The sequence below is a fragment of the Lepidochelys kempii genome, chromosome 1 (genome assembly GCF_965140285.1).
Source record: "Lepidochelys kempii isolate rLepKem1 chromosome 1, rLepKem1.hap1, whole genome shotgun sequence".
Classification (NCBI taxonomy): Eukaryota; Metazoa; Chordata; order Testudines; family Cheloniidae; genus Lepidochelys; species Lepidochelys kempii.
The window spans coordinates 201381451-201403958 of record NC_136380.1 but is presented as its reverse complement, the minus strand read 5'-3'; the positions used below and the strand labels follow the sequence as shown (position 1 = coordinate 201403958).

At 40.9% G+C, this 22508-nt stretch overlaps 1 protein-coding gene across 2 annotated transcripts in view; it reads right to left on the bottom strand.

Annotated features, from left to right (window-relative positions):
- GRAMD1C (GRAM domain containing 1C) overlaps positions 1–22508 on the bottom strand; it is an 83330-nt gene that overhangs the window by 41679 nt on the left and 19143 nt on the right. The window contains exons 3-6 of one of the 2 annotated variants that reach the window (XM_073308639.1): positions 9927–10011; positions 4724–4827; positions 3398–3493; positions 1546–1626 (exon numbers count right to left, since the gene is read on the bottom strand). In XM_073308639.1, the coding sequence (XP_073164740.1) occupies positions 1546–1626; positions 3398–3493; positions 4724–4827; positions 9927–10011 (366 nt within the window). Of the gene's footprint in view, positions 1–1545; positions 1627–3397; positions 3494–4723; positions 4828–9926; positions 10012–22508 lie in introns of those variants that run through there. The other variant, XM_073308648.2, reaches the window with a different exon arrangement.

The window sequence follows — 22508 nt, the reverse complement described above, 5'->3', positions numbered from 1 at the left end:
GGAGCTGACAGCTCCTCCAGCCCCAGGGCTGTGGTGGGGCCCAGAATGTGCCCCTCCAAAAACAGTGAAATTTAAATTCTTGCACATGCCCCTGCCTCCTTTTATTATTACTAACATCAATTTATATTCATGATGAGCTGGATTAAGATACAGTATCCATACCCAGTCCTGTAGTGGTAACATCTACAAGAAAATGTGTACAAGTAAAATATGAGGTTGGAGTGAAGGTTGCGCACTTGAATAGGGGATAGGGAGGAATTGGGTGGATACATTGTAGTTGTCTATACTGGATGCTGGAATGGAAAAGGAGTGTGACATGGAGTTATGAGTGTGACAGTGTGTTCGGTTTGTAAGGGATGTGGATTTGTGGCTGATCTGGATGTTAAATGTTACCTTAAATGGTGTTTTCCTTGAATTTTAGCATTTGTGTTTCTTTTAAACACATTTGAGCCACCTTAACTCTAAATTAGCTAAGATTATGTGCAGGATATGTATATAAACAGTGCAGCAGATTTAAGTCTCTGGGGGACATTCTTCTTCAAAGTTATATTTGTGTATCTTGGAATTTAGCTGCCTCTGCTTTGAAATATTAAAACAATGAGAACTGTGAGTTACAGGAAAGAGATCCAAAGAAGCATGTTATTTGCACTGACTCTTTGCAACAAACATGTCATTGCATTTTCAGGAAGAAGCATCAGATTAAGTGTACACAAACTGCCATATAAATCAAGCTACCTAGCAGAAGTTGCCAAAACACACCTGTATGTAGTTCAGCCTTCATCTTTGTTGGGTCTTTTCAGCTCAGGGGTCATATTGAGCTGTAAAAACCTGAACCAACTATAAATCAATCCAGTAATATCTGCCTGAGTTTACAAATAGCCTGAAACAATAGCTCCAAAAGAGGTGTGAGCTTCTCTGCCATCCCAACGGAGTTATTAACTTCACAGATAATGACTACATTTAAAATGTAAATGCAAGAAAAGCGAAGGATCATCATATTATGAAGATCTTCTTTGACAGGAGTCTCATTCTGGAATCTGAAGTAAGTGGAGCCTGGGAGAGTACCAATACTTTCTCCCACCCCACCCCACCCCACCCCCACTTCAACTCTTGATTGGAATACTTGAAGAACCAAACCTCTGTTTCTGAAATCATTTAGCCTCCAGTGCAGATCTAGTGCTCACTAGAAAAAGGTTTATTTTTCTCTCCTGCTGGTAATAGCTCACCTTCCCTGATCACTTTGGTTACAGTGTGTATGGTAACACCCATTGTTTCATGTTCTCTATTTTCTAAAATCTCCCCACTGTATTTTTCACTGAATGCATCCGATGAAGTGGGCTGTAGCTCATGAAAGCTTATGCTCAAATAAATTGGTTAGTCTCTAAGGTGCCACTCGTACTCCTTTTCTTTTTGCGGATACAGACTAACACGGCTGCTACTCTGAAACTAGAAAAAGTGATCCTTGACTTTTTTTAATAGTGTTGATCAGCTACATTACTCCCTTCCCCCCCTCCACAGAAACAAAAAACAACAACAAAACCTTACCTTGTCCAGCAGTGCATTCTGCCATAAGCGGAAGATACTGAGGTAGCTTCTATCTCTAGCACTGAAGGACGTGAAGAAAAACTGGATGGAAGATAAGATGATAGCTCGCTTTATTGAATTCCTATGTGAATCAATATTGTACAGTTTCTAGAAGAGGCAGTAGTAGTTCTACGATGTCCATGGTATGGTCAAACGATATACCTACCCTCAAAAACATGGCCCCAGGGAAATGGATTAATACCTACAACTAGGCAGTCAGTGGGATATGCAGCTATTGAGGACACTTACTGAAGCCTGTAGATTCCCACTGTCTATACATTATATAAAACATTTTTCTTGCTTTTTGTGGCATCTACTTGCAAGCACTTACTCCAGTATAAAAAATATCCTCTATATCATTTATCTGCTCCCTTAAGCTCTTTCTCCCACTTGCACCTTCATGTATCCCTCTATGCTTGCACTAGTCTCCACCTATCAGTACCCTCACCCTCCTCCTTCACACCCACTGATTGCATGATTTTTTCTTGCTAATCTTCTCACCAAGGCCTAGCACATCATCCTTTACCTCAGGGGTTCTCAAACTGGGGGCTGTGACTTCTCAGGGGGTCACAAGGTTATTACACGGGGGTCACGAGCTATCAGCTTCCACCCCCAAGCCTCGCTTTGCCTCCAGCAGGTATAATAGTATTTAATATAAACAGTTGTGTTTTTAATTTATAAGGCGGTGTTGCACTCACAGGCTTGCTGTGTGAAAGGGGTCACCAATACAAAAGTTTGAGAATCTCTGCTTTACCTAATCTGCTCTCTTGGGTTTTGCCTTATCATTCACTTTTACTCATTCCATTTTTAAAAGTTTCTAACCTCTTCAACACACGGATAGAATCATGTCCTTTGCAGCAGGGAAAAACTAGTAAGACTCATGGGCCCCATTATGGAACTGCAAAGGTCTCCCTTCAGTGTCAGCTATATTTGAATAAGCTATATTGAATAAGCAGTCGTTCCTCAAAAACACCAACAGACTCACACTAGGCAACTGTCACCCTGTTTTCAGCCTAACAGTTTTGTTTTTCTGGGAGGGGAGGTTACTGAAAAGCTGGTGATTAGCCAACTCCCATCCCAATCCAGATTGGGCAGGCTAACCTTTTGCAACTTGCTCTTTGGAATTCCTTTGAAATTCACCCAGAAGCTACAGCTAGTGCAGAATACAGCACCCAGGAGGCAGGGAGAAGCTCCTAATTATACCAAAACCCATTACAAAACAGCCCTTTTAGCATATAGCAACTGTCTTCCAAGGATGCGTTTTATTTATAGAGGTTGCAAAACATCAAATTCCAATGCAAACCCACTCTGAAAAGGAAATCCCTAAAAATGGCATTATGGGGCCCTGTGTTTATTGTGTTCACTGATTCCACAGCAACTCTGCTCAAACAACAAGTAAAAAGATGATATTACTAGTTACTAGCTCGGACTCACTTGGTTCTTTCTGGCCCAGGCATCATCCCTAGTAATAAAGATTTTGCAACTGAAACTTAGCTGACAATTCTGTTGATGTTACAGAATAGACTTTGACATCCTCTCCCACAGGTATGCTGACACTGCAGTGCTAACCCAAGTAAAGAGTAGTAAACACTTGTTTTAGTCACCAAAGTTATCAGATCTGACTGTGACACACACAGGGAGCAGATGTGTGGTGTAAGATTTTTTTTATTTTTTTTTTTAAAGAAACAGTCACTTCTCTGATCATAACTGCAGTTTAAATATAAAATTGGGACGGTTGCCTTAGCCAACAGGAATCAAAAAATGCTGTGCCCCAGGAATTATTGTTATGAAAAAGAAAATACTAGCTTTTCACCTTCTCCCCTTCTGTTACAATCTGGATGGCATTTGGAATGAGCCGTGCAGTCTTCTCCTTTGTCACGAAGGTTATATCCTTCAAGGCAATAGAAATCTGAACAGAAATAGATACAAAAAAACACACATAGAAAAGTTATTAAATCCCAGAAATCCACAGGGCACAAGACATGCAAGAGGAACTCAACATCAAACTAACCCAAGCTACTTGAATAAAGCACAGTAGATGTAGGGCACAGGACACCAGGACCACCACCCTTAAGCAAAAGCATACCAAAGCTTTGTCATTCACAGCCCTGCCCAGCCCAGCCGAGCGCACCAGAACCAAATAGTGAGCAGACAATTCACTGCACCCTTACCACTCCCACAGCAGGACTAGAGGATTCATGACAAATCCTATCCTGACAGCAAGCTGAGTCCCACAAATCTGAATACCAATCCTGGCTGCTACACTGGAAAAGACATCTGTACTCCCTTCTTCTGCTATAATGTCTCATTTCTGCTAACAGCCTGACAGATGTGCATGTAGGTACATTTGCCAAGTGGCGTGCAGCCTAGGGCACGGGTCACTTGCAGATTTAAACTAGTGTAAATGGTGGAGTCTCTGTAACTTGATGTCTTTCAACCCTGATTTGAGGACTTCAGTAACTCAGCAGAGGTTACGGGTCTATTACAGGAGTGGGTAAGGTTCCATGGCCTGTGATGTGCAGGAGGTCAGACGAGATGATCATGATGGTCCCTCCTGGCCTTAAAGTCTATGAGTCTATAAACACTGCTGCGGAATCCCCCAGTCGAAGTGGGGGGTGCTCTGCACATTAGTATAGGTGACACTTGAACTGCAACTATCTAGAATGTTAATGAGCAGCTCCCCAAGGTGATCCAAAAAAGAGCTTCCTCCTGGTCAATCAGTAAGAGTTATGGCATGTTTGTTTCAGCTGGAAGCCATCTTTGCATAGCTTATACACACAAGGCTGAAGATCCAAATAGAAAAATCCCATCATGGTCTTTTGGCATTTCTTTTTCGACACTTCACCTCATATCCATCCCTCCAGCACTGAGGGATAGAGACAATTTTAAACAGACTGATCTTAGTGTTCCATTGACTTCCAGGCTGCTCTTTGATTTTACTGTGCAACAGAGATTTGTAACTCCAGTCATGACGGCCGGCTGCCTTTTGCAGTATCAGCCCCAATGGAATGCCCTCCATGATTACCATCACCAAGAAGGATCCCTCAACCAGAAAGCTTCAGGTATGATTCCCCAAAACAAAAAGGGATAAGGGATTTCTTTTAAGCAAACCAATAATCAAACACACAAACCAACTTACCGTGGTCTCCCATCGGAAGATGTTGCTGTGGAAACAGAGCCAGTTTTCAGAGAGGTACATGCGTCCTTGCAGCAGAATATCCTTCTGGAGGGCACAGGCATAATCTAGACATAAAGACCAAGAGGAGCTTACTCACTCATTACAGTCCAATCGGATCAGCCCTATTTTTTTCCTGTAAACCCAACTCTCTTTGATTTGGAAATCAAAACTAGGGGAATATCTTTCATTACTCAATGGAAAATTCCATAAAAATTAAACTCATATTGGGCCAAATCCCATTTATTTATGGTGAGAAATCCTGTTGATGTCCTACTTTACCAAAGTCAATGGAACTATTTGTGTGAACAGGGAAATCAGAACTCTGGCCATTGTGTATTACCCTCTGGTTTCAGATATCTGGCAAGGCGTGGCAGACAATGAACTTCTGCTTGATTTTCTTTGCAAAACAGAATATTGAAATTGCACTCTACAAGTCAAGCTTCAAGTCACTTGAATGAAGTAGCCGAATACAAAGGCAATATTTTGTCTACTAATTCAGAACATATAGTCAACCAGTCACACATACCACAGTAAACTGTGCGTTTCTAAGGTGAATCATTTTACATTCCTTATCGTATCACAACCCACAACGAGTTAAAAAATCCTTATTTAGTAGATATCCACATTCCGGCAGGGATACTTCAACCAGAGGCCTTTTTCAATCAAGGTTTCTTTTTATTACCTATATGAAATGGCCTCTGGCTGAAATATCGCTGCTGGGAACTGACTGTATCTTGAACAGTACATTAATGGATCTCCATTAACAACAGCAAGGAGCTAATTTATTTCTTTACTGGTGTCACTCTGATTTAAGGAGCAGAAAGATTCACCACTGAAGCAGTACGTGTGAGATTTTCATAAACGCCTAGTACTGGCTTTGTTGCTGCCACTGAAGTGAAGGGTAAGAATCCTCTTAACCTACACTGAAAGCACCGTTAGGACAACATTGAGCCCTTTCGAAAATCCCACCCTAAGAATTTAAATTCTGTATAAATACTAGGTTGATTTATTTTACACATTTGAGGTATTAATTATATGCATGCGGCTGAAACAACCATGACTATTACAGGGAAACTGTCAGGTGAAACTGGCCAAAATTTAGCTTTAGTACACATCAACTTTTACAAATTGAGGACCAATAAAAATATTTCCTTGAATTTCCCCCCTAAATTCAAATTGAACCACTGTTTGCAAACAAATTAAAATTACCTGGCAATATTTGCAACCCCAATATATGAGAAACTGAAAGCGGAACTGACGAACAAGTTAGAACAGGCTGAAAGAAATTCAGGTTAACAAGCAGCACAGCAGAAATTAAGAGAGACACTGTCCAAATCAGTCTTCTGATAGAGAATCCTTTAAATACTGTGTCCTGACTTTTAAAAGAATTCCATCTTAACTCTTTTATTAAATTTTTTGATGTCCTTCTGTGTTTATAAGGGTCTTTTGGGCAGGTATAAGATCATCACCACCACCAAAACACACAGGGGCCACTTCTCCACCCTATCTCCCTTCTCTCTGTACACTTGCCAACCAGCCTCTTTGGTGTCAGCTTTGCTGCTACTAGTAAACACGCTTTCTTGCGGAGCTCAGGGAAGAATATGCACATGGGATCCCCCCAGAGTAGAGAATGAGCGTGATGCAAGTGATCAGCAACAAAACAGTGGAACTGACTATACACAATGGGATGTCAAAATGCACAAAATAGGCAAACTGAAAATTGAGAATTAACATTAATCCCAGTTCTAGTAACCTACGAGCCTAATTGTAAAAACGGATATAAAATGTTAAAGATGAAAAACTTTTTAATTAAATGGTGCTCTTCCAATCAGATTTTTTAAATGCTTACACTATGAAAATCAAAGGCACTTAGTTTATAGTATAGGTATGGAATCACAGTCATTTTTGTATAATCTTTAACTCCAGTTCTCATAATTATAAGAATGTACAAGAGTAACCAGAAAAAAAAGAAAAACATATTATAAAGAACAGCAGTAGTTACATTTCTGTGGATAACAATGAGTAGGTAATTACTACCTTAAATATTTATAGATGAATAACTAATACAGCTTGGGTTCAAATCCACTATACCAAGCAAACAAAAGGTTTTAAGACTGGAGGTCAGAAAAGGTCCTTTTAAATGAATGCTACTCCCATGGGGTAAAGAGTAATTACATAAAAGAATGCCTTTGTTTGCTTCTGACTGAGGAGGTGCTATATGGCTGGGGTTAATCCATCAGCAAGTCTATTCTTCAAACCCTAGGTAACCTGTTCATGGCAAATATGCTTCATAGAATTTGCTTAGTTGCTTTCTTAATCATCCCTATCAGAGAGTAACTTAATAAACTCAAACTATGTTTTGATATGTTTCTTCTAATTTACTGTGTATTGAACCCAGTCCACAGGAATGTCCTATTTTTAACACAGAAGTACACTTGATGGCATAGAATAACTTCGTTTTCCATTGCAGCCTGAGAAGGATGTAAGGATTTAGCATGTCACATCTTCCAGGTGGATGAAAGTTCTAATTTCTCTTCTATAAAAGCACTTGGCTGTTTCTGGGTAGACGGTGCTGTAGCCTGAACACCAAGCATCTAGCAAGACTTTCTTGCTGGATTAAAGGCTGCCTTTTTATTGCAAGAGATAAACCCTGATGTTATGTTGGTATCAGAATACTTATCTCTGATACAGTGTATTTGTTAAGTGGGTCTCCAGTGGTGCAGTCAGGCTTGCTTGCTGAGTGACCTTTTAAGAAGTGGTGAGGTGAGTCAGCAGCAGCAGGTACAGAGGCAAGAAGATAGTGGGTCTGATGGGTTTTAAACGTTCTCCATTTGGTAACATCTGGCAGAGTGGGCTCAAAATAGGTGTTTCAGTGCCTTCAGGTAAATACAACAGCCTGATGTTCTTTTCTCACAAACCTCTTGTTTTTCTTCTAGTCAAACCATTCTTTTTCTCCAGATCTGTAATCCTGTTGTTGCAGTTCCACCGATGTCCTCTCGATAGAATACACGGTTCCAGTTCACCCTGGTGATCAGCAAGCTTTATCCTTTTTAGCAGTAGTCATCCAGTTAAGATTGTAGAGTTGTTTACATATTTTCCCATTCATTTCCATAACTACAGTGAGATCTGGAGTAATTTTCACTATGCATTTCTTATAAGTATCTGGGGCTGGTGGTAGCTGATATCATTGTATTTTCTCTCTGAGTCCAACAAACTCAAAGTTCTTTTTAGATTGAAGAAAAGACTCCATGGAATGGTCCTAAATTCTGCAGACCACTTTTTAGTGAGGTTCTTGGGGGGAGGGATAGCTCAGTGCTTTGAGCATTGGCCTGCTCAAACCCAGGGTTGCGAGTTCAATCCTCGAGGGGGCCATTTAGGGATCTGGGGCAAAAATTGGGGTTTGGTCCTGCTTTGAGCCGGGGGTTGGACTAGATGACCTCCTGAGGTCCCTTCCAACCCTGAGATTCTATGATTCATTAAGGTTCTGAGCTGATTATTAAGTAGCAGGGACAGAGCTCATGGTAAGTGTGACTTACCTAGCTATTCGAGACACCTTAGAAATACTTACCACCTGTCTAACAGCCAAAAATATTCTGACATGTTTACAAAAAAAAAAATCTAAACTTATTTCCCTGGGTCATGGTGAATTTAAAATGTGCATCTTTTCCGCTTAGCACTAGGCTAGCATCACAGGTCCCCAAGAAATAGGTAAGATTTTTACCTGAGAGTGCCCCTTAGAGGTACATTAATCCCTCAGAAAGACACTGCTTGTTGTGCTTCATTTCTTGCATAGTCTTTCCCAGACCTGATGGTATAGTTCTTTCTCCTTCCCATTCACTACCTTGCCTCAAAGCAAGGTGAGTTTAGCAACACAATTCATAGGCCATGACTTTGGGGACAGGGAGTTTTCCCTTTACTTCCCCCGCCCCACCACCACCAAAAAAACACCACCCTTGAGACACAGGAGCTGCCTCTGACAAATTAATTTTTCACAAACCATTCACCTAATGAGACACCTGACGTAGGTGCCAGGGCATATCACCTTCCAGAAGAAATGCCTTCATATTAGACTTCTGCCTTATACAGTCCTTTGAAATAGCATATCAGGAAGAAGTGACAGTTCTGGGCTGCAAGTCTCTTTCTCTCCTCCCTCCGCCATGGGCGGTCTATTGCTTCAGAAAGAAGAACATCCCAATTCTTCTCCCTGCAACCCTGACCGTCTTAAAAACAGACTCCTATGCAAGGAGAAAGCTTTCAGGAGTCCCTCTGGACATTTGTCTGTCTGTCAAGGTAACATCTACTAGCCTCTGTGCCATTGCTGCTTTTTCATGGGTGGCAAAATCTCTACTGGCAGTGGCGTATACGTGCCAGAAACAGGACTCATGCAATTACAACAGTGAGCAATGCTTTCTGGGACTTTATCTCCTGCAAAAGCCAGACTGATAGGCATCACTAACACAGTGTTCAATTCCCTGCCAGCCTGAGAAATGGTTGCACTTGGACACATTTTTAAAGATGCTTCACTTAAACCCAGTGTCACCTTAACGAGAAACATGATTTTATTTTTTTAGGCTTCATTTGCTGAGACTCATTTCAAGAGAGCTTTGAGTTTAGATTCTGTATTAACCCCCTCTCCTCTGTTAAACCTAGTTAACCTTTGTTAGTTACCGTTTTAAAAAATTGCCCCCCTTCACCCCCTTCTCATTCAACATCCATTAAGTGTCTGAAGCAGCAGTATGTGAAGATGCACCAAATGTATTGCCCATGCCAGAAAAGAGTCCAGTGGCACAAATCAAAATTTCTAGGATATAATTCTAACTCTGCTCTTTCCCCACACTCTCCAGACCAGTCATAATCCAAACATTTCTGAGCCTATCTATTCAATATGCTGTCCCAGCACATCCTTCTCAGGATGCCCTGGCCTCGCCTTTCCCCTCATGATTGCCTGTGACAGATGCTACCTTACATACGAACCCTGGCCAATAGATGTTTGGCCACCTATGGGACGGGTAGGAGAAGTTACCTTAAGAGACACCCCATGACCACCATCCAGAGGGGCTGGCAGCATTCCTCCAGCATAGGAGTCTACTTTTAAGAAGTAAAAGCTAAAGTTGTTTGACATTATCAGCAATAACACAGTTTGGTTGGTTTGTTCACATCTTACCTACTATGAGCCTCTCCAAATCTGGCAGATGTGAAAACTGTCTCTTAAACTCCTCACTCCTATATTTATAAGTGGAACTTGAGATCTGCAACAATGAAAGGTGAAAGGTTAAAGTAAACAGCTTTATTTTCAGCTATCAACTATCTTCATACTAGCAGGAAACTAGGGTTATAGTGTAAAGAAAATAAACACCAGAAAACTGGAAAAGAATAGACAGTATCTAAATGTATTTATCACTGTCATTATGCTCCATTATACAATGCTATGCTGCTATAAACTAAAATCCCAAACCGAAATATCAGATCTGTTAAATACAGCATTGTCTCAGAAATGCAGCTGCACAATGGGATTTTTGCCACTTTCAGTAATTAAACTGGTAGACTGGTGACACTAAAGACTGAAGTCCAGAGAACAGGTACAAGGTAGGTACCAGCAACACAAGATTCCTGATCCTGCTTTACCTATATGATTCACCCCTTAATAAAGGGATCACATTTAAGGGTAACAGGGTAGTTTGGTCTCCAGGGACCCTTTAAGACTACAGGCTTGTCTGCACTTACAGCACTGCAGAGTGCACCACTGTAGTGCTTAATGAAGACACTACCTTCAGTGAAGGGAGAGCTTCTCCCAGTGGCATAGTTAGTCCACCTCCCCAAAAGACAATAGCTCTGCTGATGGGAGAAGCCCTCCTGTCCTATCGCTGCCTACACCAGGAGTTAGATTGGTATAACTACATCGCTCAGGCGTGTGGATTTTCCCTGAGCGACGTCATTATACCAACATAAGTCTGTAGTGAAGACCAAGCCTTAGCCTCTCTGCTGAGGCTGCCAACAAAGGGGCCAATTGGTACGAACCATGGTGGTGGTTTTTGTAATGTGGATCTAAACTTCAATAATATATAAAGAATTTTGGAACACTTTCCATAGAAAATGGTATTGTAAAAACAAATTCTAATCGATTCCCTGTTAACAGTAAGGTGATTTACAATAAACTAAATTGCTCCTGTACAAATCATTGTGTTTTAGCAACATTACAACTGAAAGAGGAAGAACTCGCCTCCCAGTGTCCCAACAATGGGATATAAACATACCATAAAAGCCTCATTAGATCTAGTGTATGAAACTTTTATTAAGAGATGTAAGCAACAATTGGCCATTGCTCTTTCTGAATAATAAAGGTGTCAACAGATGTTTGACATGTTCCGTACACACACATTTCTGTACCATTGTATCAAGCAGTTCAGTGTAAAATACAATTAATCACTTTTTGGCCATTTGACCAGACTCTCTTATAAACGCTTAGTCCATTTTCCATGCACTATTACGATATGCATTGCATCAGTTAACAGCCAGTTGTAGCTGTGAATTTTAAGTTTTCAAAGTAATTCTGCCCAGAGTAAATTAGTCTTTAGCTAGGAGTTATTTTTAGTAAAGGAGTGATAGTGATGGCCCAAACGCATTAGCTCTAGGTATACAATCATAGAAATGTAGAAATGTAGGGCTGGATGGGTCTCAAGAGGTCCTCAAGTCCAGCCCCCTTTGCTGAGGCAGGGCCAAGTAAACCTGGACCATCCCTGACAGGTGTTTGTCCAACCTGTTCTTAAGAATCTCCAGTGACAGGGATTCCACAACCTCCTTTGGAAGCCTGTTCCAGAGTTTAACTACCCTTATAATCACAAAAATTTTCCTGATAGCTAATCTAAATCTCCCTTGCTGCAGATTAAGCCCAGTACTTCTTGTCCTACTTTCAAAGGACATGGAGAACAATCAATCACTGTCCTCTTTATAGAAGTCCTTCACATTATTTGATCACAGTTATCAGGTCCCACCTCAGTCTTCTTTTCTCAAGACTAAACATGCCCAGTTTGTTTAACCATTCCTTATAGGTCAGGTTTTCTAAACCTTTTATCATTTTTGTTGCTCTCCGGACTCTCTCCACCTTGTAGACTCGTATTCAATTTGTGATCCACTATAGGCCCTAGGATCCTTTTCAGCAGTACTAGATGAGCAGTACTTTTCGAGCAGGGGGTTGGACTAGATGACCTTCTGGGGTCCCTTCCAACCCTGATATTCTATGATTCTATACTACTGCCTAGCCAGTTATTCCCCATTTTGTAGTTGTGCAGTTTGATTTTTCCTTCCTAAGTGAAGGAAGCCTCATGTAACCTCACTTCTATGATTTTAACATTCCCATCTGGGACTTCTGCTCTGTACTGCCAGAACTGATGACCCTGTGTAAATCAAGCACTGGTTGTCTGCCTATGCTCAGGACTCAAGTTCTTTAGTCAGGATGACAAGGAAATAGATACCATGAGGTGATGAGTTGAAATGAATAGTCCTCATAAGTTTGCAAGTGCTCTTTTTACATTTAGCTAACTGTATTTTTTTTAAGTCAGCAGTGTTACAAATACCACCTATGACGACTCCAAATAAAAGGAATTAAAAATATTTTTCTTTATTTTTTAGGTTTGTTTACTGAAACAGAACTTTGGGTACAGCCAGCACCTCTGGTTGATGAGCAGCTCTCATACAGCAACAGGAGAGAAAAACACATTTTTAAAACTGAAAAAGATGTGCTTTGTAAATCAGAAGAATTGGCAGGGGAATTCAAAGGCTGGATGGCATTTGGAAAGGAATTGGCAGGAAACTACATTTAATCAGGGCCTGTGTGTTCTACAATTCGGTAACTTTATAATTTGGGTATGTTATGGAAACTGTAAATATTAACATCCGATGAAGTGAGCTGTAGCTCACGAAAGCTCATGCTCAAATAAATTGGTTAGTCTCTAAGGTGCCACAAGTCCTCCTTTTCTTTTTGCTAATATTAACACTGTTACAATATGCAGGAGTTGTTGCCTGAGAATTTGGCACACGTACCACAGCATACATGCTTTTAACTCACTGTTTGGAACTGGCTACATTTTGTGAAAGTGCCCCTTTAAGGTCTTATCCAAAAGATTCAGAGTAAACTTCAAGGAACTCAATTTGTCTACCTAGGAATCTTGGAAAGCTGAGTCAACTCTGCTGAGATTCCTGTGGTTTCAGGGAGTCTAGGGTTTTTGAACTTGATGCTTAATGACTGCAATCTGTGCTTGTGATGATGGAGCACTGGTACACACACAAACAAATGTATTTACAGTCCAGTACAGTAAATGTGACACAGATAATCAAACTACAAGCTTTCTCACACTGGCTTCAGTATCATCAGTTTAAGGAACTACCCCTCCAAGGGGAAGGAGACGTAATGTCTCCAAACAATGTGTGTGAGAGAAAAGAGCTATGCAAAAGCTAGATATTCGGAAAAGGGCATGAGGCAGTGGAGAAAGTGTGAATGTGCCTGTAGAAGCCTAATGCCTGACACAACCCAGGCAACAGCACTGAGAAACAAAACTCTAGAGAGTCTCCAGAATCTAAACACTAAGTTTCACTCAATCTCTAGGGCATTAAACCTGTTATCTCTATGTTCCTTACCTGAGAGCCCTTTGTTGGCATATAAAATCATGTCGGTTTTTCCAATCATTTGAACAGAGGACAACAAGAAGAAATCATCCTGCTTATGTGCACACTAAGCTTTTCAGACAGCTAGGAAAAACCTGCTCTGAATTCTTATCTAATCAGTCCAGTTCCACTGGAAGGAATTTAGACATTGAACTTTCTTAACCTTCTCCTTTTCTTGCTTTGTATGGCAACTGGTTCGCATTCCTAGGGCTAGAATTAAGTGTTGACTTTCCAGCCACCCAATCTTTTAAACCAGCCAGCCATAACCAGCAGGGCAAGTTGTGCTGGAAGACAAATGGGAGAAATTTCCAGACCACTGGCACAAAAAGGCTGGAGCTCATTGATGCTGTGATAATACAAATAAATGAATAATATAAAAAAAAAAAAAAGAAAACAAAAAACTCCTAAGACTTTTCAACTTCTCCAAGAACTATACCTCAATTGTTCTACAAGCTTAAGTGTAGTGAAATTTATGATAGGCTTTCATTCTGGGCTACATGAGATGCCACAGAGGTTATGCAGAGGACTGGCAACAAGTAGACAAAAGCTCTAGCATTTTATACAGGAAGTAGAGGTTTCAATTTTAGCACTATAGAGCCTGGGCATTTCTCACAGTTTAATTATGTCATCATACATATGATATCATGCAATGCCACACTACAACAATACTATAATGAAACTAGATAGCTATATGTGGAGACAACCTGTGAAAAACTATGCACTACCATATCACCAATTATCTGATCAATTTTTGTAAATATTAAAAATAAATCATTGTAGGAAAGGTAGGTAATGAAGACTAATTATGAATTTTTGTTGCCCATTATATAAATGCCCTTAGGTATGCCATGCAATTTGTGAAAAAAATATCAGCAGAGTAAAGCAAGACCTATCCAGCATTCCTGAACTAAAAGTATTACAGAAGAGACTGTTACTTCAGTACACAGTATCTTTAGAAAGCACCCAGACAACCCACGAGCTTTCCAGATTGTCCTACTTAAAACTGTATCCATCAGGAAATTCAGAGTTAACCCTCCAAAAGCAACCTTAGCTCTGTCTCTTTGCAATAAAACAGAGTCTTACTAAAAGATACCTTCAGCTAATAATGTATTATTCAGCAGATAAAGAACTATAGTTTTCTATGCTGTTTTTCCAATGAGGCTCCATAGGTAAACGGAACTGTTTAAACTGCACCTTATCTTTCTATCCCTAAGATGTAATGTTTCCTAGAAAGTGCAAAAAGTCTGAACACATCTCAGGCAACCACTTGGAAAGGAAGTTACTTGAGAACATGCATAAGTCAATGGGATGACACACATGGTTAAGAACCTTGCTGAATCAAGACCTGAAGGAGAAGAGCTATACAGTCTATTGCATTTGCCTTTTGTTGTTGGTTGCAGTGTCCCAGAGCAGGAAGGACAAACCACATCACACACTAGTTGACATCTTGCGTTCTCTGGATTTTATTTTACAGTTATGAACACAAATATAAATAGCTATGAACAAAATTATGGCTTCACCAGTGGTGACATACCCCCATATGTATCCTGATCTCAACCACAGACCCTCACACCTGCCAACAGTGCTTTCTGACCTTAGCACAAATTCCTGCTAAGTACTCAGGGCAGCACGTTGGGTCCCAGTGCCATGTAAAGCCCTCAGGCCATCAGTGTTAGATATTCACTGCTTATAGCCGTTAGCCTCACTTAGACCTTAAATTATAATCAGCAAAGCCTGTCTTTTCATTTCTGCTCCCCGTGTCTACAGCCAAGCAGTGCTGAGCCACCTCATCTCTCCACCAACAATGCAAATCCTTCAAAGTAGAAGAGTAGAAGGAATGTAGTGCTGAAGTCAGCCTGCAGGTTGGAAGTAAATATGGCCTGGAGTGGTGTATTTTGAGAAGACTGGGCTGAAGAAACAGAAGAACAGAGACCAGATGTGCACCATTTCTCAGGGACAGTGAAGTGCAGGTTAACTGTTTTCATCTGGAATTCCTGGACATTGTCTAGCAATAAAATTCAGAACCGCCACTTAGGTTACAATCAAACTGCATTTACCTCACCACTACCACACTCAAATATATATTGCAACTTACCTAAAATCAGCATTTGAAGCCCAGTGGTTTTCCCATGGATTTCAGTAATGAGTTTCTTCCTGTTCAAACTTCTCTTACTTCAGCCTCCTTAGGATCAAACATCCATCCCTAAATCTTTTTCAGAGTCATTGCTTCCTAGGATAAAGTCTCCTCATCCTGTAAGTATGGCCTACATTCTTTGTTCCTAGATGTGTGACCTTACATTTGGTTATATTGGAACACGTTACTTGTTTGCACCCAGTTTAACAAACGATACAAATCACTCCATATCAGCAATCTGTCCTCTTCATTATTTGCCACTCCACTACTCTGTCATCCACACATTTTATTAGTAATGATTTTATATTTTCTTCCAGGTGACTGATTAAAAAAAAATTAAACAAAAGAAGGTGAAGAACCAATCCCAGCAGGATCCCACTAAAAACACACTCACTCACTGATGTTTCCCCATTTACAATTACATTTTGAGACCTATAATTTAGTAATTTTTAATCTATTTAACGTGTGCCTTGTTTATTTTGTATTGTTCTTATTCCTTAACATGTCATGCAGTACAAGGCTTTACAGAAGTATACCTAAGTATATCATATCAAAATTGCCTTTATCAATCAAATTTGTAATTTCATCAAAAAATAATCAAGTTAGTTTAACAAAATCTATTTTTCATAAATCCATGTTGATTGGCATAAATTATATCACCTTCCTTTAATTCTTTAGTAATCCAGTTCCAGATTAACCATTCCATTATTTTGCCTGGGATTGATATCAAGCTGACAGGCCTATAATTATTTGGGTCATCCCATTTACCCTTTTTAAAATATTGGTGGAACATTAACTTTCTTCCAGCCCTCTGGAACATCTTCAATTTTCCAAGTAGTATTAAAAATCAACATTACTATTCAGACAGCTCCTCGGCCATCTCTTTTAAAACTCCTGGATGTGAGTTTATATGGCCCTGCTGATTTAAAAATGTCTAACTTCAGTAAATGTTGTTTAACCAAGAGGAGGTTGATGAAGGCCACAGGCTTGTTTCACATAAGCCAAAAAGCTGTATGATGGTAATGACTTTTAATCACTATCAACATGGGCTACATGTTCAGACAGGTAACTTGTAGATGAATTTTGTCCTGTTCCCAACCACGCACCAGATTGTTCTTTTCTCTAGCATGTAAAGTGAGTGGTTTAAACCGTCCTGGACAGGGTGTGTGTGCATGCTGTCAGCCGTTTTGTTTTTTGAAAATAAGGAGCCATCTGAGCATCTGTAGTCACCTATTACTAGATTTTCCAAACAATTATGCTTCATTTAACAGGACACATGAGGCACTTCTTAACCAATAAGAAGAGGGAAAATAAATATAATGCTGGAAGAAGCATCCCAGTTGCTGTAGGATATGTAGAAGTCCGTTTACCAGAAACTTCCAGGCAATGAAGGAAATGCAAGCATATTCATAGCCACTGCAGGAAAGTGTTTAAAGAGCCAGGACTAGGTCTTACTTACATTCATTTTCTGATCCTCTTCATTCGCCCTGAGCTGCTCTGGGGAGGAGAGTCTCCTAAGCACAGGGAACTCTTCCAGCTGGTCACTGGCAGGCACAGGTCTGTGTTCTAGTGTCATTATGTTCCCTTCTCTGGCCCAGCCCCCCTCCTATTTGCAGAGGCTGAAGGAGAAACAGATTTTAAATGTTTTCAGTTTATCTGTGGTGACAGAATGGAGAGAGAGGTAGTTTTCTCCTTCAGTCAGACCTGGGGTCAGGTGAGATGTTCTCCAATAGTATTACAAAAGGTTTCATTCCAGCTACATCATTTCTGCTTTAGGAGCACAAGCCAGAAAATCTCTAGAGAAGGGACATTAAAATACAAAACACAGAGTGAATGCTCATGTACTAAATATTCCAGCTGAAACACAGAGATGAGGTGTTTCTGCTTTGCCACTGCTGGAGCCTTTCCCTGCTGCAGGGAGCTGCCGGAGCATTTCCCCAATGGAGTCTTTCCCTGCACCAGGGAAAGGCTCTGGTAGAGGGGAGACAGCATAACACTACACTGCTAAAAATAGTAGTGTAGATGGGGGATGCATTGCCTGGGCATGTAGAGAGCCATGTAGGGTACATACCCTAAGGTTCTGGCGTGTCTTTACTTGCCTAAGCAGTGCCTCACCATCTACACTGCTATTTATACCCATGCTAGGGGGCGTGTAGTGTATGTACTCCACATGTGGTCATAAGTATGAAGTGTACTTAGAGTGGGGTCAGCTTACTTAAAGGGGCAATGCACATCTCTCTCTCGCTCACACACACACACACACACACACACTCCTGGTGTGCGTGTCTGTGTCTCACTTTGGAAAGTGGAGGGAGTGGTGCGCTCCAGTGGGATAGCGTGGGTTCATCCTCCCATTCAGTTTCCGCAGGAAATGTTTGCAGCCACTGCCATGCATCTATTGTGTCCCCTCCCTCCATTCGTGCTGCCTTGTCGGGCTACATTGACAACAATGGGTTAACCCTTGAGGGCTCAGCCAAGTGCTAGTTCATCATTTAGCAGCAAGGCATTCCCTGGGAAATATCCCACCCTCTTCCACCCTCTGACTCCTCCAGCTCAACTAAGCTTCACTATCATCATTGCTGCGTACAGTATTAAATTGTTTGTCTAAAACTTATACTCTGTGTGTGTGTGTGTATATATATAATATTGTATATCTATATTATACTCTGGTGTGTGTGTGTGTATTTATTTCCAGGGAAATTTTTTTCACCAGACAAAAGACTATATATATAGACTATATATAGTCTTTTGTCTGGTGAAAAAAATTTCCCTGGAAATAAATACACACACACACACACCAGAGTATAATATAGATATACAATATTATATATATATATATATATATATATATATATATATATATATATATATATATATATACACACACACACACACACACAGTATAAGTTTTAGAGTATAAGTATAGTCTATATATATAGTCTTTTGTCTGGTGAAAAAAATTTCCCTGGAACCTAACCCCCCCACCCCATTCACATTCATTCTTATGGGGAAATTGGATTCGCTTAACATCGTTTAACTAGCATTTTTCAGGAACATAACTACAACATTAAGCGAGGAGTTACTGTAATCCAAATATCAAGTGTCTGTAGAGAAGATTTTGTGAAGGAACACTACCATGTTCCCTCTAATTTTTTCCATCCAGGTGCGGAATGAATTTTGTTACGTGCAGCACCAGTATCGAGGTAATGTGTGGCTGTGCACCACCAGTAGAAACAAAAAACCTAGATATAATATATATATTTTAAAAAGTTATAGGTATGGAAGAAGAAAGAATATTAAAACAAGGGATAACTAACAAGGTGCACCGCTTAAGATGTTGATTTAATATGAACGCAAATAAAAAGAAAATTAACACTGCAAAATTTTCAGTAGCCTTTTCAAATCTTACATGTATCTATTCCTTTGAGGCATAAAACAAAATTATCCATTTTCTTGACATAGGAAACAAAATATTTTATCATTAGTATTGGTGCATGAAATAAAATAATTGCTACGGTTTCTTTATGCTTGAAATACGTTGACCTCTATGGGGGCCTCACAAACCCTGAAGCAAGGGGTTTGGCAGGGCTAGGTTTGGGGATTTGAAGGGGCACCCCCAGACCCAGAGCTACTGCGTCTTTCCCGGCCACAGCCCTGCATTCCCCAAGCTCCCCCATCGCCACCCCCCACCTCGCCCCACTGCCCCCACCCACCCCCTATTCCCCACCTCACCCCACTGCCATCTTCCAGGTCCACCTGTGGCTGCACCCCTCCGTGCGGTGTGCACGCCTGCATGGCTCTGCTAATTAAGTGAACGGCCCTTGGTGGGCTCTTGTGCAGCCACACAGCCGCACACCTTGGAGGGAACACAGTCCAACACATATCCATATAAATCCAACCCATGTCTGAAAAGTGAATTTTGAGCTACACAGAGCTCTTCTTCAGGAAGAGCGTCTCTCTCTCCCCAATAGAAGTTGGTCCAAAAGAAGATATTACCTTACCCACATTGTCCCTCTAACATTAGTTTTAAAAGCCAGGTGTAGTACAATCAGATGCTATGCAAGCTCCCCCTTACACTGCCCTGCCAACTCACTTCCATGTTGAGCATAGCACCCTCATAGTAGCCCAGTCCTGGATTCCCCACATGCTGCTCTGGGCTGATTTGCTTCAGTCCTGACCAAAGGTATCCCATACTATCCCAGTCCTGGGCCTTGACCAAGGCACCTCAGTCCTGACCTGCAGCATATTATGCTTTTCTGAAAAAGCAGCTGGAGGTGGTACTGGAATACTGTAGTCAAACAGTTCACAAACAGGCATAGCACATCACGAAACTTATTTAATCTTATGACTCCGTTGGATTGGTACTCTGATCTTTAGAAGTAAATTCTTTGCACACACTCAACTCCTTCCACCACACAGATCTCACCAACTCCCTGGTCTTTACTAGAGCCTAGACCACAGTTTCTTAATATGGTTACAACAACATAGGTTGGTTTCATCCACATAGGCAAGATCAAACTATGTTATAACCAGGTCAGGGCACTATCATATTGAAGCACATTTCTTGAACAGTCACATTTATAGTGCAGATTACCAGAATAATATAATTCTGTTGCTTAAAAGACTAGGAACTTGTTCTTAAAAACAATGTTACTCCTGCGGAAACTCTGCAGCACTTCATACGCACAGAATTTATGTCTCCTGCAAATTTTTTTTCTCCGCGGAAAATACAGTCAGAGAGGTGCTGCAGTTATGCCTTTTGCCCACCAGGGGCTGCTGTGGCACCAGAACAGAGGGCCTCCAGCTTATCATCCATAGCAGCTACCAGCCAACAGGGAGGAGAGGCTGTGTTCCTCATAACGCCCTGCCTGTGGGGCCAGGTGATGAGCCAGGGGATATAAGGGGGGACAGAGAGAGCTGGGCACATGGGGAAGTCACATAGACTGGGATTCAGATAGGCTAGAGGGGGGAGAGATTTGGGCAGGGGCAGAGTGAGGGTGCAGAGCCACATGGGGGTGGGGGACAAAGGTGGGTGAGTGGCAGTGCAGGGCCACATGGGACAGGGGATGGATAAGTGGGAGTGCAGGGCTACATGGATGGTGGTGTCTGAGTGTGGGGTACAAGAACACATGGAGATGGGGGGCAGATGTGTCTGACTGAATTGGAGAGGCTGGAGTCAGCCAGAGTCTGCATGGGGAAGGCTCCTCAACTCCCTAACAATCCCTCATTCCTCCCCAAAAAATCCCATTTCATTCTTCTCCCACCCACACCCAACAATCCTCCAGGTTCACGCCAAGGCTCCTTCCCAGCAATTACTTCCCTCTCCCACAGCTCCTCTGTTACCCCTGACTCCCCCAAGCCTTTGTACTGCTTCTGACAGGTGTGAGAAATACATTTCAGCATTGTAGTTTAAATGAATTATTACTCAAAGTTTAAATGAATTAATATGCCTAGTAAGGAATCTCTTTATCAAAAACATTTCCTGAATTTTTTTTGTTTTCTGTATTGTTACAGACATACTTGCTGACAGATATTTTCAAATAAATTACCAAAATAATTGAAAGTGGCAATATCATATTGTGTTCTTTTGACAAATAAAATATGCAGAATTTTAAAATACTGTGTGCAAAATTTTTAATTTTTTGACATAGAATTCCCGCAGGAGTAAAACAAGCTATTTAACTAGAGCTATGTGGCAGATCCTCTGATTCGCAGAGGATTTTGAAATTTGGCTTCTTCCAAATTAGAATGAAAACCAAAAATTTCAAAATTCTCCATGAAGAAAAATGCAAAAAAAAAGGGTTTTTTTTTGTTTCAGTTCATTTAATTGATCTTTAAATATTCATGGTAAATAGGTCCAATGGCCTGTGATGGGATGTTAGATGGAGTGGGATTTGAGTTACTACAGAGAATTCTTTCCTGGGTATCTGGCCGGTGAATCTTGCCCATATGCTCAGGATTTAGCTGATCGCCATATTTGGGGTGGGAAGGAATTTTCCTCCAGGGCCTCTTCCAATCTGCCTTCGTCTTTTTGCCTTCGTCTGTAGCATGGGGCACGGGTCACTTGCTGGAGGATTCTCTGCTCCTTGAAGCCTTTAAACCATGATTTGAGGACTTCAATAGCTCAGACATAGGTAAGAGGCTTTTCCCAGGAGTGGGTGGGTGAGATTCTGTGGCCTGCGTTGTGCAGGAGGTCAGATTAGATGATCATAATGGTCCCTTCTGACCTTAATATCTATGAATCTATTTAATAGATTTCATTTTCACAAAATCAAAACATTTCATTTTGATTTTAACCTTTTTTAATTTGTATTATCATTTTAAAACTTAGAAACAAAATGTTGTTTCAAAATGAAAAATCCCAGTGTTCCATTCCAAAAACGTAGAAGTGGGACACTTCAAAATTGTCTGAACTCCCCCCCACACACACACCCATTTTCTACCAAAGCAAAATTCCAACAAAATCAACCAAATTTTGCAGAGTGTTTTGATTTTGATGGAACTTCATAGTCTCATGGAATAAGGTTTCATCAAAGTATCTCCAACCAGCTGTATAGTAAACCACACTTGGTTTTATTCTCCACTCAGTGCAAGTGGGATTCATGCACACAATTATATCCTTTAACACGAATGGTAGTTCAGGATTTAATTGCCCTCCCTCACCCCCTTCCTATCCATACCTAAGAGACCCTAATTAAAGAACCTCATCCTCCAGATGCAGGAGGAAATGCACTTTATAACCATAAAAGTACTCATCCCTGCTGGAAACATGGTAGCGATGCTTCAGTTACAGCTGAGATGGCATTCGTGCAAACTTGGTTTTAGGAGTATTATCTCTCTTGCCCTGCAAATTATCATTCTCAGCTCAGAAGTGTAAGTTCATTTAAAAAACAAGTCAGATACCGTTGTGCTTTGAAGACTCAGAACCAGTTTGGATGTAGAACTTCAAAC